General features: G+C 56.8%; 1 protein-coding gene across 3 annotated transcripts in view; it reads left to right on the top strand.

Moving 5' to 3' along the window:
* The window catches only part of GRM4 (glutamate metabotropic receptor 4), a 114,643-nt gene that overhangs the window by 67,386 nt on the left and 27,610 nt on the right, over positions 1 to 19,647 (top strand). For all 3 annotated transcript variants that reach the window (XM_061397957.1, XM_061397956.1, XM_061397955.1), the window contains exons 4-6: positions 9,349 to 9,484; positions 12,365 to 12,519; positions 14,634 to 14,774. In XM_061397957.1, the coding sequence (XP_061253941.1) occupies positions 9,349 to 9,484; positions 12,365 to 12,519; positions 14,634 to 14,774 (432 nt within the window). The remainder of the gene's footprint in view (positions 1 to 9,348; positions 9,485 to 12,364; positions 12,520 to 14,633; positions 14,775 to 19,647) is intronic.

The raw sequence follows: 19,647 nt of genomic DNA, 5'->3' as shown, positions 1-19,647 counted from the left end.
GCCTCCAAACACCTTCGCTTCCTTCTCTCTCTCTCTCTCTTTTTTCTCCCAGCTTTTCTCGCTTCAAAGGTGTTTTGCCTAAATGGGTTTGTGTTAAGATATTAGGTCGATCACTCAGCAAATTTCCCTCTGCTCAGAGCTGCGCACCATGAATAATGCAGCTCTGAACAGCCCTTGCTGCCCAGCAGCCTCCCAGGGAGGGGGCGGCAGCGCTCAGCTCGAGGGCTCTGAGCCCCACAGCTGCCCTGGCTGGTCCCCCCGCAGCCTGCCTCTTCCCGGTCCCCAAAATATCCCCCCGGGGGCCGGGCTGTCCATGGGTGATCCCTTTAATCCTCACAACACCCCTGACACATCTGGAGGGTGGCGAGCATGCCGTCCCATTTTACAGATTCAGAGGTTCAGAGAGGTTCAGAGAGGCTGGGCGACTTGGCTCTCATCATCACTTAGGGGCCAGACGTGGGACGAGGGCCTGTCTGTGCCCAGCCTTGGCCCCCGTGTCACAACACGCTGGCTCTCTGATGGCGGTGACCCTGCACCCGCAGGTCCAGCCCGGGTCTCCCCAGGGGCAGGTGGGCGTGAGTGGACGGCCTGCTTGCAGAGGGAAGATGCGGGTTTCTCCCAGAGCCGGGCACTGAGGCGGCCGGGCGGGTAGTTGCTGGGTGACGGTTGCTGTCCCCCTCCCCCAGGGGCCACCCCAGCCCCTGCCAGCACCCCCAGCCAGGCCCCCGTGCACCGGTAGCAAAGGTGAGGTGTTGATGGTGCTAAGAGTTGGCTGGTGGCTCCAAGGAGGTGTGGGCAGCTAACCTGCGTGTCTGGGTCTGTGGCTGTGTGTAGGGTGTGACTTGCGGAGGTTGGGTGTGGTGAGTGTGGTTGTGTGAGGCGGTGTGGTTACTGTGTGAGCTTGTGTTGCTGTGATCTTGTGTGGGGTGGCAGTGATGTGTGGTTTGTGACTTTGTGAGGGTGTGTGTTACCACGTGTATGGGCGGGGTGGGGAGATGAACTGAGAGTGTTCGGGAAAGGAGGGATGTGTGTCCTGCCTTGGACAGTCCCTGGGCCTCTAGGCTCGTGCCGCGGATTCTGCCCAGCAGGTTCTGTCCCTGCAAACAGTGGTCAGTGTCGCCTGGTGTCTCTGGCCCCCAGAGCATCCTCACAGCCCTGGGTCCTGACGAGGTCCCTGGCCCTCGCCTTTGCAGCCCCACCCCCACTAGGACTCGCTCACTCCCCAGAGGCTTTGGCTCCCGGAGGCTGACCCAGGCTTTCACAAATACCATTTGACCCTCACTCTAGCCCCACCAGGTGGAGTTTTTTTAAGTCCTGCCCTATTTTACTGATGGTAAGCTTGATGCTCAGAGAGGCTAAGTAACTTGTCCGAAGTCACACAGCCAAGGTCTTCCCTGGTGGTCCAGTGGCTAAGAATCTGCCCTCCAGTGCAGGGGACACAGGTTCGATTCCTGGTTGGGAAACCAAGATCCCACATGCCTTGGGGCGACTATGCCCACACACCGCTACCACTGAGCCTGTGCACCGCAATAAAGACCCAGCACAGCTGAAAACAAGCAAACCCCAAAAGAGCAGTCACACAGCCAGGAAGCAGCGGAGCGGACTTCCCTTTTGTCTCGCAATGGCGGGGAAGAGGAAGCTGAGAGCAGGTGTGAGAGCCATGCTTTGTACGGACCTTTGGTGGGGAGCATCATGGGGACCCTGCAGGTGGGAAAGCGGGGTCATCGTCCCTTGGTACCTGGGTCTTCCTGGCTCCAGCCAAATCTCTCCTAGTGAGCCCACTGTGTCCCTTTGGGCTGGAGTTGCCCTGCCCTCCCCGGCCCTGTCTACTGGCCCAGCTGTCTTTCGTCCTGGGCCTTTGGAGCCCTGCCAGTTTGCACAGCTATCCTATACTTCTCCACTTGTTCTTCTGCACGTGCATTTCTTGAGCACTCATAACAAGGAATTTGCATCCAGGTGGAAAGGTAAATTCCCGGCAGAAGGCAGGACTGAGAGAGAGGTCCCAGTTTGCCTGACGCCCACGTGGGCTTGGAACTTGCCAGTGCATACTACAGGGCAGGCCCTGTGCCTGGATGACCTTTGCAGCCCAGAGCCTGGCACAACGTGGCTGCCCAGTGCCGGTAGACACGTAGACATCTGGGCACTCCGTGTGACCAGGTGGTGCTCAGAGGGGAGGTCACAGTGGGCTGCAGGGGTCAGGGAGGTTCCTAGAGGAAGTGGGCAGGTTTGAGCAGGTGGTCACTTCAGATTCCTGCAGCGCCTCCGCCCCCAGGCCGGTGCCAGCAGCTCCTGGCCTGCTGGCCCTCCCATCCCTGTAGTCGGGTGCTCAGTGGCCCATTCATCTGGCAAGCGTGGGTCATGGCCTGTCGCAAGCAAGCGCAGCGTGTGTGCTGGGCACCGTGAGGGCCGGAGCAGAGACAGACGGGGAGGAGGTAAGATGAGCGAGGGAGGCGGACTGAGGGGGCGGCCCCTGCAGAGGAAGGCCTGATGTGGTCAGATGGCGGGTTTTGTTGGGACCAGACCTGAGGGGGAGATGTGGGCCTTGCATGCCACTTGTACACATGCACACGTGTGCACTCACGTGCACACGCACATACACACACACACACTGTGAGAGGAAGGAGGCTGGAGTGGTGGTGGGGAGAAGGGCTGGCAGTGGGAGCAGAAAGGGGTGCTGGTCGTGAGCCAGGCTCACCCCCCGCCCCCCACCCCAGAGAGCCCTCGAGCCCTGGCTGGAGCCAGAGCCGCCCCTCGCTGCCTGCCCCCAGCCCCAGCCCCCCTGGAGAGCCACGGGTTAGGGGGCTTCTCCAGGGCCTGGACGTCTCCCCGACCTCAGATGCCCTTTCAGCCACAGCTCTGCTTCCTGGAATCTGCTGCACGGCTCCGTTTCCTTAGACCAGGGCTTCGTTCCTGGTTGAAAGCAAAAGCAACACGATGTTGGTCACTGATGCCTCTGAAGAGCTCCCTCTCCTGAGAGCAGGTGTAGGGAGGGGGTCTGACTTTGGAGAGGGCGGGGGAGAAGAGAGAAGGGGGGCTGGGGGGAAGAACTCCGTGTGCGTCTGTGTGTGTATGTCTGTGTGTGTGTGACTGTGTGACCCCATATAGTCCAGGGTCTCCCCCAGCCTCCCTCCTGCCTTTCCCCTTACCTCTCTCTCTGCCAGGAACCCAGGGAAGCTGAGGAGGGGACCCCCTCCTTGGGTTGTTTAACAACCCCCGTTTTCTCTGTGTTGTAATTTGCTGCCTTCACATTTTGCCTTAATGTAGATTTTTTCCACTTGGTTTCCTAGCGTTGGTCTCTCATTGTTTTTCTCCAATTTTAAATTTGAAAGGCCAGAAAAAGAAAGGGAGAGACAGAGAGAGAAGACGAGCCCAGTGTCCCTGGGCTCCTGTGCTGTTGGGCTGCAGGGAAGTTTCTCAACTCCCTGGAGGGGGTTTTTGCCCAGCCTAGTCTGGAGCCCAGAGCCCGTGGTGCTGTTTGGGATGAGGGAGCAGCCTGGCTTGTGGAATGGCACCCTCGGGTGCCAGAGCAGGAGGGCACAGGTGCTGAGTCCCCTGGGATCTGTGGGCATGGTACATGTCTCAGTCATCGAGCTGCCCACTGCCTATGGGCTGGCTGTTTAGCTGCTTCCTGGCAGGGGCGGGCCTCCTGGTGAGTGAGATAAGGAAGGAAGAGGGGGCGGTGAGAGGATTCCCAAGCCTGGAGGATGTGACGGACGGCGCTGCAGAGGCACAGGGGAGCCCGGGTCCTCAGCTGCCCCATACCTGGGTGAGCCTGGGCAGAAGCAGGCCACTCTGGGGGGAGGCCCCTTCTTTCTGCCTTCTCTGGGCCACCAGGGTTGTCCACAAGTTGGCGGGCCCTGAAGGCAGGGGGTCTGGGGGCTGCTTGGAGAGACTGGGGAGGACTTATTCAGATGGGTGAGTAGAGAGAGTCCCATCCCGTGGGGGCAGGGAGGTGCCCAGAAAAGAAGGGAGCTGAGCCTGGTGAGTCAGACAGTAATCAGACTGTGTAACCCACGTCCCCTGGGGCATTAGGAGCGCAGTGGGAGGTAGACACAACACAGATATATCAGCTGGACCCAAAGAATACCGGGAAAGGTCACCAGACCACAAATAGAAAGGGCACAGGGACCACAAAATACAACAGGAAACCCGTGTCAGGTTTCACTAGTGGAACTTCCACATCACGTTCAAGTCAGGGCAGGCGTGTGGAGCCTGGCGGAGGTGCAGGGTTCCAGCGCCAGGGGAGGGCTGGCCAGGAGAGAGCCTGTCCTCAGCGGGAGGCGGGATTTCAGAACCGGGAGGGCAGGCCGTGGGAGGGCGGCCCCATGTGCCTTCCCCGCAGCGTCCCGTGGAGGCCTCCGGCCCGGGAGTGGCCAGGTGGCCCCGTGTCGTGGATGAACAGAGGCTCGGGATGGCACGTGTGGGGACTAGGCTGCCTTCTCTGTCACTGTGTCTGCACGTCTGGTCTGCCTTGGGTCCTGAGGTGCACATTTACCAAGCATTTACATGTTGCCATATTGGCTTCTGATTATTTCCAAGAAATAAAACAGGGATCATGCCTGGAAGCCCTCCTATGGAGCCCTCAGTCTTGTTCCATCCCTGCCTCCCTTGAGGTGCCCACACCCTGCAGGGGCTGGGGTCCCTTCTTGTCTCAGTCATTCAGCAAGCATTTATGGAGAACTAGTGTGTGCCAGACACTGGGGAGATCGTAGTGTGTACAACGGAAAATCTCCTGCCCTCTTGGAGCTTTTGCTCATATCTATGCGTGTGTCCATATATAAGACATTGTACTATATGTGGCCTTTAATTTCCACATGAAAGGGACAGAGAGTGGTGCACCTTGCTTTATCAGTCAACTTTGCATTTTCAGGGTTTTGTCATGAGAGCTGTTTTATATATCTTAGCTACATAATATTCCAATCTTCCTTTGGAAAATATTTAGGTAGTTTCCATGTTTTCACTGTTTCAAACAGTGCTGCAGTGATCATCTTTGGGCGTATCTCCCTGCGCCCGTGTGCGAGTTTCTCTGGGAAGAATGTGGAAGGGGATGTGCTGGCTTGTAGGGTTCTAGACTCCCTGGCTCAGGCTGCCTTCAGTCTCCTCACTCCCTGAGTGCTTGGGCCGGGAGCTCTCCAAGGTCCTGACTGCTCCCTTGCGCTCAGAAGCTCCTGGCATGAGCTTGTGGCTTCCTGCCCCTGGCCCTGCGCAGAGGCACTGGCTGGGCAGACGGTGGAGCTTGCAGCTGGCACAGGGCAACTGGTGCCTGCCATGGGGCTGGGGCTGTGTGTGGGGTGAGGGGCTTGCCAAGGGTGACCCAGAAGGGCCTAAGTGGGCCATGGGGAGCACCAGACTCCTCCATACCCCTCTTTTTATGATCCTGTTCCTGGAGCCTGGGAGAGGTGAAGTGTTGCAGCCTCTGTGCAGAGATAGGACTTGGGCGCATTCCTTGCTGCTTGGATTTAATTTTATTACATTTGCTCTCAGTACAGACTCATGGATTCTTATTTTATCCAAGGAGAGAGACCATGGGACAAAGGAGTGGGGGTGCAAAAAATTGCCCCCACCATGGTAGAAGGGTTTGGAAAGGACTTCTCAGGGGTGTGCTAGCCATGGTCTCCACAGTGATGGGGCTTCAGAAGCAAGGGCTGGATACAGGAGGACTGATGTGGTTGGTGTAGGACTTGGGGTCTTCCCAGAAGTGGGGACGGGCTGCAGGGGGTGGGGCTAACAGAGACCCAGCGACTGGAGCCTTTCCTTCCTCTGCCCAAGGGAGGCTCTTGACACAGACCAGGATTACAGACCCACCAGCTGGCTGTGTGACCTCCATCAGGCTACTTAGCACCTCCGAGCCTCAGTTTCTGCATCTGTAAGATGGGGCCATTAGCACCTGCCCCAGACACTCAGTGAGTGCCAGGCATCCAGTGGGTGCTCAGTAAATGTGGGTCCCTCTTGCACCACTGCAGTCCTCTCTGGCTGTGGCAGGGGACAGGAGCACTGTGGAGCCAGATACTGTGCTACTTACTCCTGGAAGCTTGTGTCACCCTGGGAGAGCCTTGGTCCTGTGCTGCGGTCCCCTGAGCAGCCAAACTGACAAACAGGCAGTGACACCAAGGGGCCCAGAGGGTGCTTGGTTCCTCCTTGTGGGGCCAGTGACACCACTGGGTACTTACCCCAGGGCAGGCCCTGCGCCCAGACATGTGCATGGGTCCTAGGTGCCCCCTGGCCTTGGTGGCCGGTCGTGGCACTGGACTGGGTGAGAGGGTGGCCTCTGGAGGCAGCTGGCCCGCACTGAAACCCTGCTCTCTGCATGACTGTGTGACCTGGGGGAGCCACTCAGCCGCTCTGTGCCTCAGCGTCCTCATCTCTAAACTGGAACTGTGCTGGCCTTCCCTCGCAGCCCAGCGGCCAAGACTCTGCACTTCCAATGCAGGGGGTGCAGATTTGTTCCCTAGTTGGGAAAATAAGATCTCATAGACCACATGGTGTGGCCAAAAATAAGTAAATAAGCTGGAGTTGTGCTGATGATATTGACTTCAGATGGGTGAATCTATGCAAAATGTGCAGTGTAATATTCAAAGGCACTGGACACTATCAACATTCAGTGTTACTGAGCTCTATTTGAAACTTCCCAGACTCCCCTCAAGTCCCCCCGCTCTTGCAGTTGTAAGAACATTGCTTCCTGCTTAGACTCTCTCTCATCTTGAGTACCTTGTGACTTGCTGACCAGACTGTGGTCACCTGAATCTTCTTTCGAAGAAGAAGCTAAATGAAGCCTGCAACATGTACCGCGGGGTGGACCCTCTTAGGGGAGCATCACCCAGAAATGTGACTGAACCTAAGAGTCTCTGCCTCTTTGAGAACAATTGCTCCCACTCTCTGCCTCCCTCCCCTCTGCCCTCTGGCCCCCTCCTCCCTCCTGGAGCCAGGTGGCTCGTCCTAACCCCCTGTCCAGCCTCCTCCTCTTGTCCATCTGTCTCCCCAGATGGGGGGAGAAGTGTAGCGATTGGCCCACTTTCTAACTGGAAAGGAACCATATGGAGGATTTAGCTGGAAGCTGAGTGTCTGCCCGGCCGCTGTTAGGGCAGGGCCAGCGCTGGGGGCAGGAGACTGGCTCCCGTCGGTTCTCTTTGTGAGCTGGGACTGGGGGGTCCTGGTCCTGCCCCCAGACCCCACTCCCTCCCTACCCCAGGAGCCCCTCTAGCCATGCTCTTCTGTGCTTGGCACCTCTGTGGGCATCCTAGGACCTGAGGTTCTTGTTCTGCCTGGAAGGGGCAGAAAGTAAAGGAGGTGGGTGCTGGTCAGGGTGGGGCACAGAGGCTGTGGCTGTCTCACCTGCTACACAGAACCGGGGACCCATTTCCTGGTGATGCAAGAGTAAGCCTGTGTCACGCGGCTCCGGGCCTTGCAGGCGCCGGGCACAGAGCAGCCCCCTTCTTGAGTTGTTTCCTCAGCTCGCCTTGTTTCCTCAGCATGCCCTCTCCCCACCCCCAGCTACTCGGGCCTCCTGCCACTAAAACTCAGCCACTCAACTCAGGGCCACCACCCTTGGGCAGCCTTCCCTGGTTGCCACCTACCCCCCTGAGTAGAGGGCCCTCCCTGGGCGGAGCTGGGTGCTGGCCCCTCTTCCTCTGGGTAAAACAGGTGGGTGGTGTCTCCCCACACTGGGGACCCTTGCAGCCCATCCTTCTCACAGAGGTGCGTGGAGTCTGCTCAGAAGGCTCAGGTGACCCCGGCCTGGACTGAGAGGATGTACGGAGGCTCGGGGGTGCCCAAGGGTGGCAGCCAGGTGCCCGGCCAAGGTGGGTAGTTTGGCTGCGACCCAATAGGATTCTGTGTGAGATGGAGCTGGGCTGAGGCCCTTGAGTGGGACCCGGAGGAAGGCAATGGTCTCAGATAAAGGATCCGCCTTCATCAAGAATACTCCTCCAACCTTTTCCATCAACAGAGCCCTAACTCTGCCACCAGAGGTGCTGGACGTCCTATTCCCTGGGGGCCCCACTCTGTATCCCCGTGGGGCAAGGGACTGTGTGGCTTTGGGCAAATCACTTCTCTTTTCCAAGCCTCAGTTTCCTCATCTGTCAAATACAGTTGATACTAGAAATGGGTCCACAGGAGCGTTTGTAGCAGGAGATGAGGGGAGACTGAGATAACATGAATGCTGCCGGCACCCCGGCCAGCACTGGGGAGACACAGCTGAGGCCGGGGACTGCCCGGGTGAGGTGGAGAGTGCGTGCAGGGTTTCTGTGAGCCACGCAGCCTGGCTGTGAATCCCGGGGTGTGTTGACTGCATCCTGGTGGCGCCTGCAGGCTTGGGAGCTTCTTGTAGAGGAATGAGCTTGAGAGGTAGGCAGGCCTTGGGTCCCCTTCCCCAGGATCCAGCCAGGTGGGCAGAGGCCAGAGAGAAAGGAATGACAGAAGGCCCCTAAAGACCTTCTGATCCCAATCAGAGCTCCTCCAGCCCCTCCACCAAAGCAGTCCCTTAAGAATGGCCTTCCTGGGCTCTTCTAAGCTCCCTGCTGGGAATTTGGTCCTAAATAAGATGGAGGGAGACTGGGTGTCATCACACTCTGTTGGGTCAGGGAGCAAGCTGGAGAGCCTGCATACTGAGTGGCTAGTGAGTGCCCAGAGGGGAACTTAGGAATGCCCGCATATGGGCAGTAGCTGGGTTTGCAGCAGCACTGCCTGGGATGTGCAGGCACAAGTCAGCGACCCTGCACACTGCCCTTATGCAGGGGCCTGATGGTGAACGTGGGGCTCAGGGTCAAGGCCCTGGTAGGTGTGTGTGTGGATGTGGGTACCAGAGGCACTGATGGCCCAAGGGGGGCAATTTGTTCTCATTCTCAGATTTGCACCTCCAAAAAGTCTTATGAGGTAGTTACATCAAAAAAGAACCAATGTTTACTAAGCACTTACTGTGTGGCAGATATTACTATATATGCATGAACTCCCTTAGCTTTATAACAACCTTATGAAATAGGTGGTATTATTATCTTTACAGATGATGTATTTGAGACAACAGAGAAGTTCAGTAACTAACCTGAGATCACACAGCAGTAAGCAGCAGAACTGAGATTTGAACCCAGGCAGTCTAGCTTTAAGCCCGATACTATATTGCTTCTTGCTAGCAACCTATGTTATAAAGAGAGGCACAGAGAACTTAAGTGATATGTCCATGGTCACTCAGCTTGGTGGAGCCAAAATTTGTACTGCGGCTGTTCTGACTGCACAGCCCATGCCAGATCGGGACCTGGGAGCAAGTCTGGCCAGGGGACCGTGAGTAGCCCCCAGGAGTGTGAGTCTCAGGGGAAGACCCTGTCTGCCCCAGGCCGACCGCTGCCCTTCCTGCAGGGGGTGTGTGCATCGCCCAGTCCGTCAAGATACCTCGGGAGCCCAAGCCTGGGGAGTTCGACAAGATCATCCGGCGGCTCCTGGAGACGTCAAATGCCAGGGCGGTCATCATCTTCGCCAACGAGGATGACATCAGGTGAGGACAGGCAGCAGTGGGGCAGGACTGGGGAACCAGGGACCCCTGCTGGAGACCTTCCTGGGCAAGCCTGACCCACCCTGGGGTCCAGAGAGGTGGGGTGACCCAACGAGGCGGTGGTGGGGAGACCCCTCTGGCTGGGGCACAGGCTATGGCTCACGGACTCCCCTTCCTTTCCCCCTCCCGTTTCCTGCATCCATTCTACCAACACAGGATGGTTAGTGGGTCCTTTTACAGAGGGGCTAAGGCCATGGGCTTGGGGTGAGAGTCCCTGGGTGGGAATCCTGTTCTTCCTCCAATTAGCTGTGTGACCTCAGGCAAGTTTCTCAACCTCTCTGGGCTTCTTTTCTGCTTAAAAAAAATGGAGCTAATGAAGCCTGCTTGATAGTGTTGCTGGAGCACTGAATGCAGGAATGTGCATAAACGAAGGCGCAGAGGCTGGCAGGAGGTAGGGGTGGCTGTCTCTCAGCCCCTCCGTCCTCCCTTCAGCGAGCTCAGAGTAGTGGGAAGAGGCCTGGGCTGTGGTTCTAGTCCTGATCTGGGCACACACTCATGTGGGCAGTATCATCCCCTCCCTGGACCTCAGTGTCCACATTTGCAGAGTGGGGGCAGGTGGACTCCAGGTGCCAGAACCATGTGGTACAGACACCCTGGAGCAGTCCGCCTCCCTGCCCACCTGCCCCCGGGTCCTGAGTCACAGGTCAGAGTCTCAGGTGCCCTTAAAAGATGACCCCTGAGCACCCTTCCTAATGCACTTCCCTTCTTCCTGCTCTTTCTCTCCCTTCCACCTCTTTAAGACTGGATGTCATGGCCAAGAAGGGCTGGCCTCCTTGATTCCCTAGACTGAGGGGGAGACACAGCTCCTGCTGAGAATCTGGTCAGGAGTCACGCCTTGTGTTTGCAGAGGAGATGTGGTCTCCCCAGACCACCTCCCTCAGACAGCTGGCCCACCTGCCCACCTGCCCAGCCCAGCTAGCCCGGTCCACCCTGCCTCCGTGCGGCCCCCTCCCCATTACTAATCAGCATCCACGCTGGGTCCACTCTTCTTTCCAAAACTCTTTCCCACTTGGAAAGACCTCATCCTGGACTCCTGAGTTGCAGCAAAACAGATTCTCTCCCAGGAGATATTGCTGGGTGCCAGCAGGGATGGAGGGAATGTTCTGGAAGGTCATTAAGGCCTCCAAAGCCATAAACACCAGCTCTAATGGGTGTTTCTCAGGCAGCAAAGGCCCAGGGTGTGGGAGTCCTCAGGGTCCAACTGGCACCCCTGAGCTGCTCCCAGTCCCCACAAAGCTTTCAGGGTCCCTAAACTCTGGCCCTGGGTGTCCCTGTTGCCACAGGTAAGCTGGCACCTGGAGCAGGAGGAGCTCCTTCCGAGCTCTTCGCCTCCCTTCAGTCAGTCTCCACCCCCGCCCCCACTCCCATGTCAAAGCACAGCACTACTCGGGGCCCCCATCCCATCCAGGGACACACCCCACTCGCAGCCTCCTGAGTGGCTCTGACGGACCCACACGCGGGGAGGGGAGACGAGGGCGCCGGGCCAAGGGTCCCAGACAGGGGTCACCTAGGGGGGAGGGGGGAAGGGCCTTAGACTGACCCCCTGAGCATCTGGGCAGGGTATGTGGGGAGAGGGGCTCCTTGCTGGAAATCCACATGCATTTTCAGAAGCAAACAGAGGTAAAAATAAACCCAGGTGACTTTGCAGAGATGGAGCCTTGGGAGCTCTGGTCATCTCTGGCTGGCCGGATGCAGGCGGTGTTAATAGGGCTGCGGTGTGGGTTCTGAGAGCAGCCTCGCCTACAGTTAGGGGCCTCTGCGGGGGCTGCAGCAGCCTTGGTGAGGAGGGCAGGTGTGGGCCCTGGGGTGAGGAAACATGTTTCTCCCTGGCAGTCTGAGGCTTCCTGCCCCAGCTGGCCGCCTCCTGCACAGGTCCGGCAGAAGCCCCAAGCCCCGCCGTCTGTCCTGGCTTTGTCCGTGGGACGGGCTGGCCAGTTTCTAGTATGCTGGCTTCTCACTTGCTGTGTGATCTTGGGCAAGCTGCTTGCCTCCTCTCTGCTCCCGTCTATCCCCATGGGATGAGATACATGGCGGGGAATTCTGCCCAGTCCTTCCTGTTTTTCTCCTTCTAGAAGATGTCTCTGAGGGGCCACTAAGCATCCATTAGCACTGACTGAGCGCTGTTGTGGGCTGGACCCTGCACGGGGCTCCAGGGCCCCTGACTTGACTAGGACCACTGTCACTGTGGCCTGGGTGGCGGTGGGGAGCCCCTGGCTGCCCGCACCCTTTCATCCATCTGCGAGGGCAGTGGGGAGTGGTTCTTTGAAGCACCTGGACTTTTGGCACAGAAGGAGGTGGGGTGCAGAGGGGGACAGGTGTTGGTGTGTGTGTGTGTGACAGTGGATATAAATGTGACAAAGGGCCAGGGGGTGTGGGTCTGGGAGCCTCAGAGGACAGGGCTTAGACAGATGTGTTTCTGGGAACCTGAGTCAGACATGGTGCAGGTCCAACCAGAGGGAAACAGGCATGGTCTTGGCGGGGACAGAGGTAGCCCCAGGGGTAGGAATGGGTCTGGGAGACCACACTGGGCCAGAAGGCAGCTGTGGGCCCAGGGCACAGGCAGGTATAGGGGTGCAGTGTGGGTGAAGGGCAGCCGTGGGCCTGTAGGCAGGTGTGGATCAGGGCAGCAGGGACCCGGGGGCCTGGGAGTCCAGGCGTGGGTGCTGGGGTGGCTGTGGGCCCCGGACTCCTGTGGGTCAGGACGGAGGATCCAGGCAGAGGCTGCAAGGGGGTCAGGAATGAGCCCAGGGTAGGGCAGGTGTGGCCAGGGCAGGGAGCTTGTGGGCAGACACGGCTGGGCTGGGCTGGTGCGTGTCCCCACAGGCATGTGCTGGAGGCGGCACGGAAGGCCAACCAGACTGGCCACTTCTTCTGGATGGGCTCGGACAGCTGGGGCTCCAAGATCGCCCCTGTGCTGCACCTGGAGGAGGTGGCCGAGGGCGCCGTCACCATCCTCCCCAAGAGGATGTCTGTGCGAGGTAGGCCCGGCAGCCACAACGGCATGCCCATCACCCACCCCCTGCTCCATGCACCCCACTCTCAGCATCACCCTGACGGGTCCTTCTTATCATCCCCCCACACTGTCCCTCTCCAGCTCCTCGTCTTCCTGCACCCTCTCTTCTTCCTTGGCTCCCAGCTTCTTTGTGCTCGGGTTCTGGGCTGGGAGGCCTTCCTGGCCACACGTCCCAGTGGGGTTAGAAGCCACGCTCAGGGTCCTTCTTTCTCCTGTCTCAGATATTCATGGGTGTTGGGGGTGGTGGCAAGTACAGGAGGCTCATTTATCAAGACTTCTCCTTCACCCCCATATACTCTCATCCCTTCTCCCATCTGGGACAGAAGAAGTGAGACCCCTGCCCCACTGGGAGCATGTCCTCTACTAGAAGAGCCCTGGGAGCTGCCAGCAGGCTGCCAGGATGGGGCAGGGGCCTCCCTGCAGAGTCCTGCTGGGCCCTGGGTGGGCTGGGGGGGTGGGCCCTTACTCCTGGGACAGAACTCAGTCGCCCTGGGCAGGAACAGATTGCTCTGGCTGGAGCCTCGCTGTGAGTGAGGTGCGAAGTTCCTATTAAAGGCCCAGTTTGGCAAGGACCTCACTGTCCTCCCCACGGTGGCGGCAGGCTCCCAGGGACTCTTCCCCTGCTCTCACTGAGGTCAACAGACATCAGCATTGATGGAGTTGGGAAGCCTGCAGACATCCACCTCCACCAAACTTTCCAAGAGACCGAGGTCTGAGTAGGGGAGGGACATGACCATGTCCTCTATTCACCCCGAGGCAGAAGGAACACCGGTGCCAGGAGTTTCCACACTGCCCCTCTCAGCTTCAAGCCATAATAAACACAAAAAAACAAAAACTATGGCTGTTGGTACCCACAAATGCCAGGCCCCATACAGACATCTCATTTAGTCTTTCCAGCAACCCCACATTTAGTAAGTGAATACATTAAGGCTCAGAGAGGTTAAGTGACATTTGGTGGCAGTAAGTCACACATACTTGCTATTAAGTGGCAGAACTAGAATCTGAACCCAGGACTTGCCATACAAAGCCCTTTTCTCTCTGGGGCACCAGAGAAACCACGAAAGCAGTGGTTCTCAGCAGGGAGTGATTTTGATCCCCAGGGACGTTTGGCACTGTTTGGAGACATTTTTAGTTGTCATGATCAGGGAGTGGTGCTTCTAGTGGGTGGAGGCCAGGGATGCCGCTCAACATCCTGCCATGCCCAGGACAGCCTCCGCCCGCCATCGGCCCCCCACCGCCAGCAAAGAGTGAACTGGGCCAGGGTGAATAGTGTCAAGGTTGAGAAAGTCAGCGTTCCACCAGTACCAGCGCCTCCCTGACAGCTCCGACAGTCACTGAGCTTCCACTGGGCCCTGCCAGCAGCAGGAACTCGTTGCTGGGTGAACTTTTAGGCTTTCGGGTCTGTTCCCAGCAGCTCGGTCAACTGTGAATGTGACACGGAATGATCATGGGTCAGAAGGCAGGGGGAGGAGAGAAGGCCTTATTCACCCACCAGCCTGCCACCCTGGGTCCGGGTTTTCTGGGCTTAGAGCAGAGTTGATAAGTCCTCTGGAGCATTCGGAGAAGGAGGCTGCCTCAGTGAGCCATGGGGAAGTTCTGGACTGGAAGGAGGACGATTCAGGCCCCTGTCTTGATGTGTGACCTGGGCCAGTCCCTACACTCTCTGGTTCCCTCTCCTCTTCAGAACCAGAGAGCTCACGTACTCCCAGGACTGGGCGCCGACCCCCGCCCCACCAGCCTCTCTGCTCTCACTTCAGAACCTCCAGGTGGTTCCTTCTCCAGGAAGTCCCATATTAGCATATCGGTAGTTAAGAACCAGCGCAAACACCCTTATCCTGTACTTCTTCCATAAAGGCAGCCGTTGTTTGATGACACAGGCTCCCCCTGGAACTCAACCCAGCTCTTTTCACCAGGAAGGAAATGAAACGTCTCACGTTTCCCCCTGGGTCCTGGATCAGAGGGTGCGCTCTTCCTCCCCTCCTCATCCGCCCGCGCCTCGTCTAAGCGGCGGGAAGAGCGAAGGGCTGGGGGCGGGTGGAAAGAGGGGCGCCGGGTCCTGACATCCTGGTTCCCCGCCAGGCTTCGACCGCTACTTCTCCAGCCGCACGCTGGACAACAACCGGCGCAACATATGGTTTGCCGAGTTCTGGGAGGACAACTTCCACTGCAAGCTCAGCCGCCATGCGCTCAAGAAAGGCAGCCACGTCAAGAAGTGCACCAGTGAGCTCGCGCGGGGGGCGGGGCCGGGGGCGGGGCCGGGAGGCGCAGGGTTAGGAGGCGGGGACAGGGGCGGGGTCGGGAGGAGCCGGGTTAGGAGTGGGGGGCCTGGAGGGGCGGGGTCTGGAGCGGGGGCCAGGAGGGGCGGGGCCAGGACTGATTCGAAGTCCAGTGGGTGGGCTCTCTCAGGCCACCAGCCGTCGGTGACGCTGCTTACAGGGGAAGGGTCTCCTGGATCTGGGCAGAACTGCCCTCTGGCTGACCACCTTGAGCTTCATCCGGGCGTCCATATGGCGAGCCCACAGAACTGACTGACCCCAGCTGCCCCGTGCACCCTGCCACTCACTGGTCTGAGCGTCTCTAACTCCTTGAGGGTCCCGCAGTCACTCTACAGACATCAGTTTGACTCCCAGAGCTTGGCCCTTTTCTAAGCATCTTGGATGTAGCAGGGAATGAAAGCCAAAAAGCTCTTGGCGTTTTTATTCTAATCGGGAGACAGACAATAAACAAGATTAAAAAAGTAAACTGTAGACTATGTCAGAAGGAAAATGTGCAGTAGAAACAAAATAGATAAGAGTCTGGCTTCCCTGCAAGGCAGCGTTTCAGCAGAGCCCTGAAAGGGGCAGGGAGTGAGCCGTGGGAGGATGGGACGACGGGCCTCTCACAGATTGGAAACAGAGGCTCAGAGAAGGTAAGCAATGGGACCTGAGTTCCCACACATGGAAGGCAGTAGAGCAAGATGTGGACCCAGAACTGAGCTCTCAATCGTTGGCCCACTACTGTGGCTGCCTTGGCGTGTCCACATTAGATATGGTTGGATGTGGGTCCTTGTGAGTTCTTGGTCTGCGTAACTCTGCAGCAGGACCTGGTGTCAGGGACCTTGGGAGGGCTCTGGGTACCCCTCAACCTGAGCCAGCTGTGCCCTCTCGGGGCCTTGACTTTCTCATCTGAAAGCCAGCCCAGAGGGTGTCTGGGGATGCAGGTGAGAAGGCTGATGGGAGGCACTTCGTAAGATGGTGGCTCTCAAGCCTGGCTGTGCATCAGCATCACCTGGAGCTTTTAATATTCTCCCAGGTCAGAATGGCCATCATCAAAGATCTACAGACAGTAAAGGCTGGAGAGGCTGTGGAGAAAAGCGAACCCTCTTGCACTTCTGGTGGGAATGTAAACTGATATACCACTATGGAGAACAGTCGGAGAAGGCAATGGCACCCCACTCCAGTACTCTTGCCTGGAAAATCCCATGGGTGGAGGAGCCTGTTAGGCTGCAATCCATGGGGTCGCTAAGAGTCGGATACAACTGAGTGATTTCACTTTCACTTTTCACTTTCATGCATTGGAGAAGGAAATGGCAGCCCACTCCAGTGTTCTTGCCTGGAGAATCCCAGGGACGGGGGAGCCTGGTGGGCTGCCGTCTATGGGGTCATACAGAGTCGGAAACGACTGAAGTGACTTAGCATAGCATATGGAGAACAGTATGGAGATTCCTTAAAAAAAAGCTAGGAATAAAACTACTATGTGACCCAGCAGTCCCCCTACCGGGCATATACCCTGAGAAAACCACAACTCAAAAAGACACATATAGCCCAGTGTTCATTGCAGTGCTATTTACAATAATCAGAACATAGAAGCAACCTAGATGTCCATCAACAGATGAATGGATAAAGAAGTTATGGTTCATATATACAGTGGAATATTACTCAGCCATAAAAAGAACAAATTTGAGTCAGTTCTAGGGAGATGGATGAACCTAGAGCATGTTATACAGAGTAAAGTGAGTCAGAAAAACGAATATCATACATTAACACATATATGGAATATAGAAGAATGGTACTGATGAACCTATTTGTAGGGCAGGAATAGAGATGCAGACGTGGAGAAAGGACTTGTGGACACAGCAGGGGAAGGAGAGGGTGGGACGAATTGAGAGAGAAGCATTGAAACATACACATTATCATATGTGAAACAGACAGCTAGTGGCAATTTGTGTCTAACACAGGGAGCTCAACCCAGTGCTCTGTGACAATCTAGAGGGGTGGGGTGCAGGGTGGGAGGGACGTTCAAGAGCCAGGGGATGTATGTATACTTATGGCTGATTCACGTTGTATGGCAGAAAGCAACACGACATTGTAAAGCAATTATCCTCCAATTAAAAAAAAAAAACAACAGACCAGGGCCTCACCCCCAGACCCACAAAGCAGAACTTTGGGAGTGGATTGTTTTTCAAGCTCTCCCAGTGTGTATTTAGGGCTGGGAATATTGGGCAAGAGCAGCTTTGTTCACATCCAGTCACTTGGGGTTCTTTTCAAATGCTGATGCTTGGCTCCTAGCCCCAGACATTCTGATGGAATTGGTCCTGTGTGCCACCAGGGCATTGGGGTTTTTTAAAAGGTGCCCCAGGTGGTTTACTGTGCAGCCAAGTATGGGAACCACTGGCTTGGAAGGAGAGGTGGGTGATAGGAAGGGGAATGGTGTGCGCCCCAGGTGAGGGGAAGGCTTGAGCAAAGCAGGAGAGCCTGGAGTGAACTCTGGGTGGCCAGGAAGGACCGAAGGACAGCATGTTCCAGCTGACCTGGATCCTTCCTGCTGCCTCGGAAGCCCCAGCAGGGACTGGTGAGGGTCCTCGTATGGCCCCAGGCCAGGCACAGTGAACTCACCCATGTCTGGGTAACGTGAGGGGTGGGGGAGCTGTGGGGAAACGTTTGTGGAAGCTGAGACCACCCTGGACGAGGGGAGGCAGCCCTGTCTTCCCGTGGCCCCACCCAGGTTTGAGCTGAGCTGGTCCCTTGGAAGAACATCTTAGGCCAGGAGGGCCGGGGTGACACCCAAGGACTATAGGCTTGGGACTCGGCACCTGTTAGTGTGTCAGGGACTGGGTCTGACTCCGCTTCCTTCTGGCTCTGTGACCTGGGACAAGTAACCTGTCTGAGTCCCAGAGAGGGCAGGGAAGCCACCACCCCTCTCAACAGGTTGTTGGGAGGATAGGTGATGTGTTTGAAGGGTATGAAGAAGCTGGCTGAAAAATGATGGATATGGTAAGTGCTCGTAAAATGGTGATTTCTGGGGACTTCCCTGGCAGTCCAGTGGTTAGGACTCTGTGTTACCAATGCGGGGGGCGAGGATTTGGTCCCTGGTGTGGGAACTAAGACCCTCTATGCCTCAGGTGAAGCCAAAACAATAAATAGCCTACTTCCAAACTTTCTTTAAAAAAAATTGATGGTAGTTGTTGATAGAGAGGAAAGGGGAAAGGTGGAATTTAGATGCAATTGGGTAATTTAACAGTTCAAGTCTGTCGTAAGGATTCTGTTAGCTGTAGGATCCCCAGTGACGGAGGACAGCGTCATAATTGTTGCACCCATTTTACAGAAGAGGACACTGAGGTGACTGGTGAACACTGTGGTGCTAGAGAATGGGCAGAACTGGATTGGTACCCAGGCGGTTTGGCTCTCCTGCCTGCCTGTCCTACCGCCCTCCCATCCATGGTCTGAGCCCCTCTTCTTGCTGGCCCTCAGCCAGCCCTGTGTTCTCCACCTGCCTCACTCTCTCTCCCAAGCCTAGCTTCCCACTCAGCTCTCCCAGGATGCTGCTGTCCACACTGGTGGCGTTGGGTGGGTCCACTCTGGTCCCCTCGATGCTAACGGTTTGGCCTCTGCCTGTCAGTCCCACGGGCCCTGCTGTCCTGCCCACGATCTCACTGGGAGCTCCTGTGTTTCCCTGCCCTGTGCTCTGCCAAATCCACGCCTTCCTGCCCCAGGACGAGAACAGGCCTGGTGACCTTCTGAGAGGGCAGGAAGGACCATCTCATGCTGGGGTCTTACACTTGGGAAGATCTGATTCATCCTTCAGAATCTGAAGGTGTTAAATTGAATTCCCCTCCAGATTAGGATTTGACAGCCAGTTGTTCTTTGGGAGAGGACCCCAGGAAACTTTGGTTGCAGAGGTAAGGTGGCCATCAAGGGTGTAATACCAAGCAGGTCATCCCCGCGAACAGCTGGAGCTTTACTCCCCTGGGGTCTCTGGGGACAGAATGAAGCATGCCTGCCAGTCATCCCACTGGAGGTGTGAGGGAGCCGGGGTGTGTGTATACCAACTCTCATCAATCTTTTTTAAAAAATTGATCAATTTTAAATTGTTTCTTGGCTGCACCATGTGACTTGTGGGCTCTTAGTTCCCCAGCCAGGGATTGAACCTGGGCCCTGCCAAGTCCTAACCACTGGACCTGCCAAGGCATTCCCTCCTGCAATCATTTTAAAAAATTGATTATTTAATATTTTTTTGGCTCCACTGTGTGGCTTGTGGGATCTTAATACTCCAACCAGGGATTGAACCTGGGGCCCAGCAAAGACAGTGCTGAGTCCTGACCTGGCAGGGGAGCCCCTCCTGTCAGGCATTGCTGGCTCTCCCTGGAGGATGTTAATCCTTCAATGCCTTGTCCAAATGGCAAAGAGGGCTTCTGTGGCCAGAGAGCCTCAGAAGAGTAGCAGATACTGGCAGTCTTTTGGCAGATATTGGGCTGTGTGTTAGACGCTTAGTCGTGTCCGACTCCTTGCGACCCCATGGACTGTAGCCCGCCAGGCTCCTCTAGTCCATGGGGATTCTCCAGGCAAGAATACTGGAGTGGGTTGCTATTTCCTTCTCCAGGAGATTGGGCTGGTGTGTCTCAAAATGGCAAGGGGTCGTGGGCACCCGTTGTTTCTCAAATGCACAGCTGTGAGAGTCCCCCTTAGCGGGGTGTGAATCCTGGTGCTGCCACTTCCCTAGCTGTGTGACCTTGGGCAGGTCATCTCTTGAGGCCTCAGTTTCCTCATCTGTAAAATGGGAATCGTACTACCCACTCCCATCCCTTGATCTCCATCCTGAGCAGAGCTGCCTTGCT

The sequence above is a fragment of the Bos javanicus genome, chromosome 23, assembly GCF_032452875.1.
Source record: "Bos javanicus breed banteng chromosome 23, ARS-OSU_banteng_1.0, whole genome shotgun sequence".
Classification (NCBI taxonomy): Eukaryota; Metazoa; Chordata; class Mammalia; order Artiodactyla; family Bovidae; genus Bos; species Bos javanicus.
This window is presented reverse-complemented; position numbering and strand designations above follow the sequence as displayed.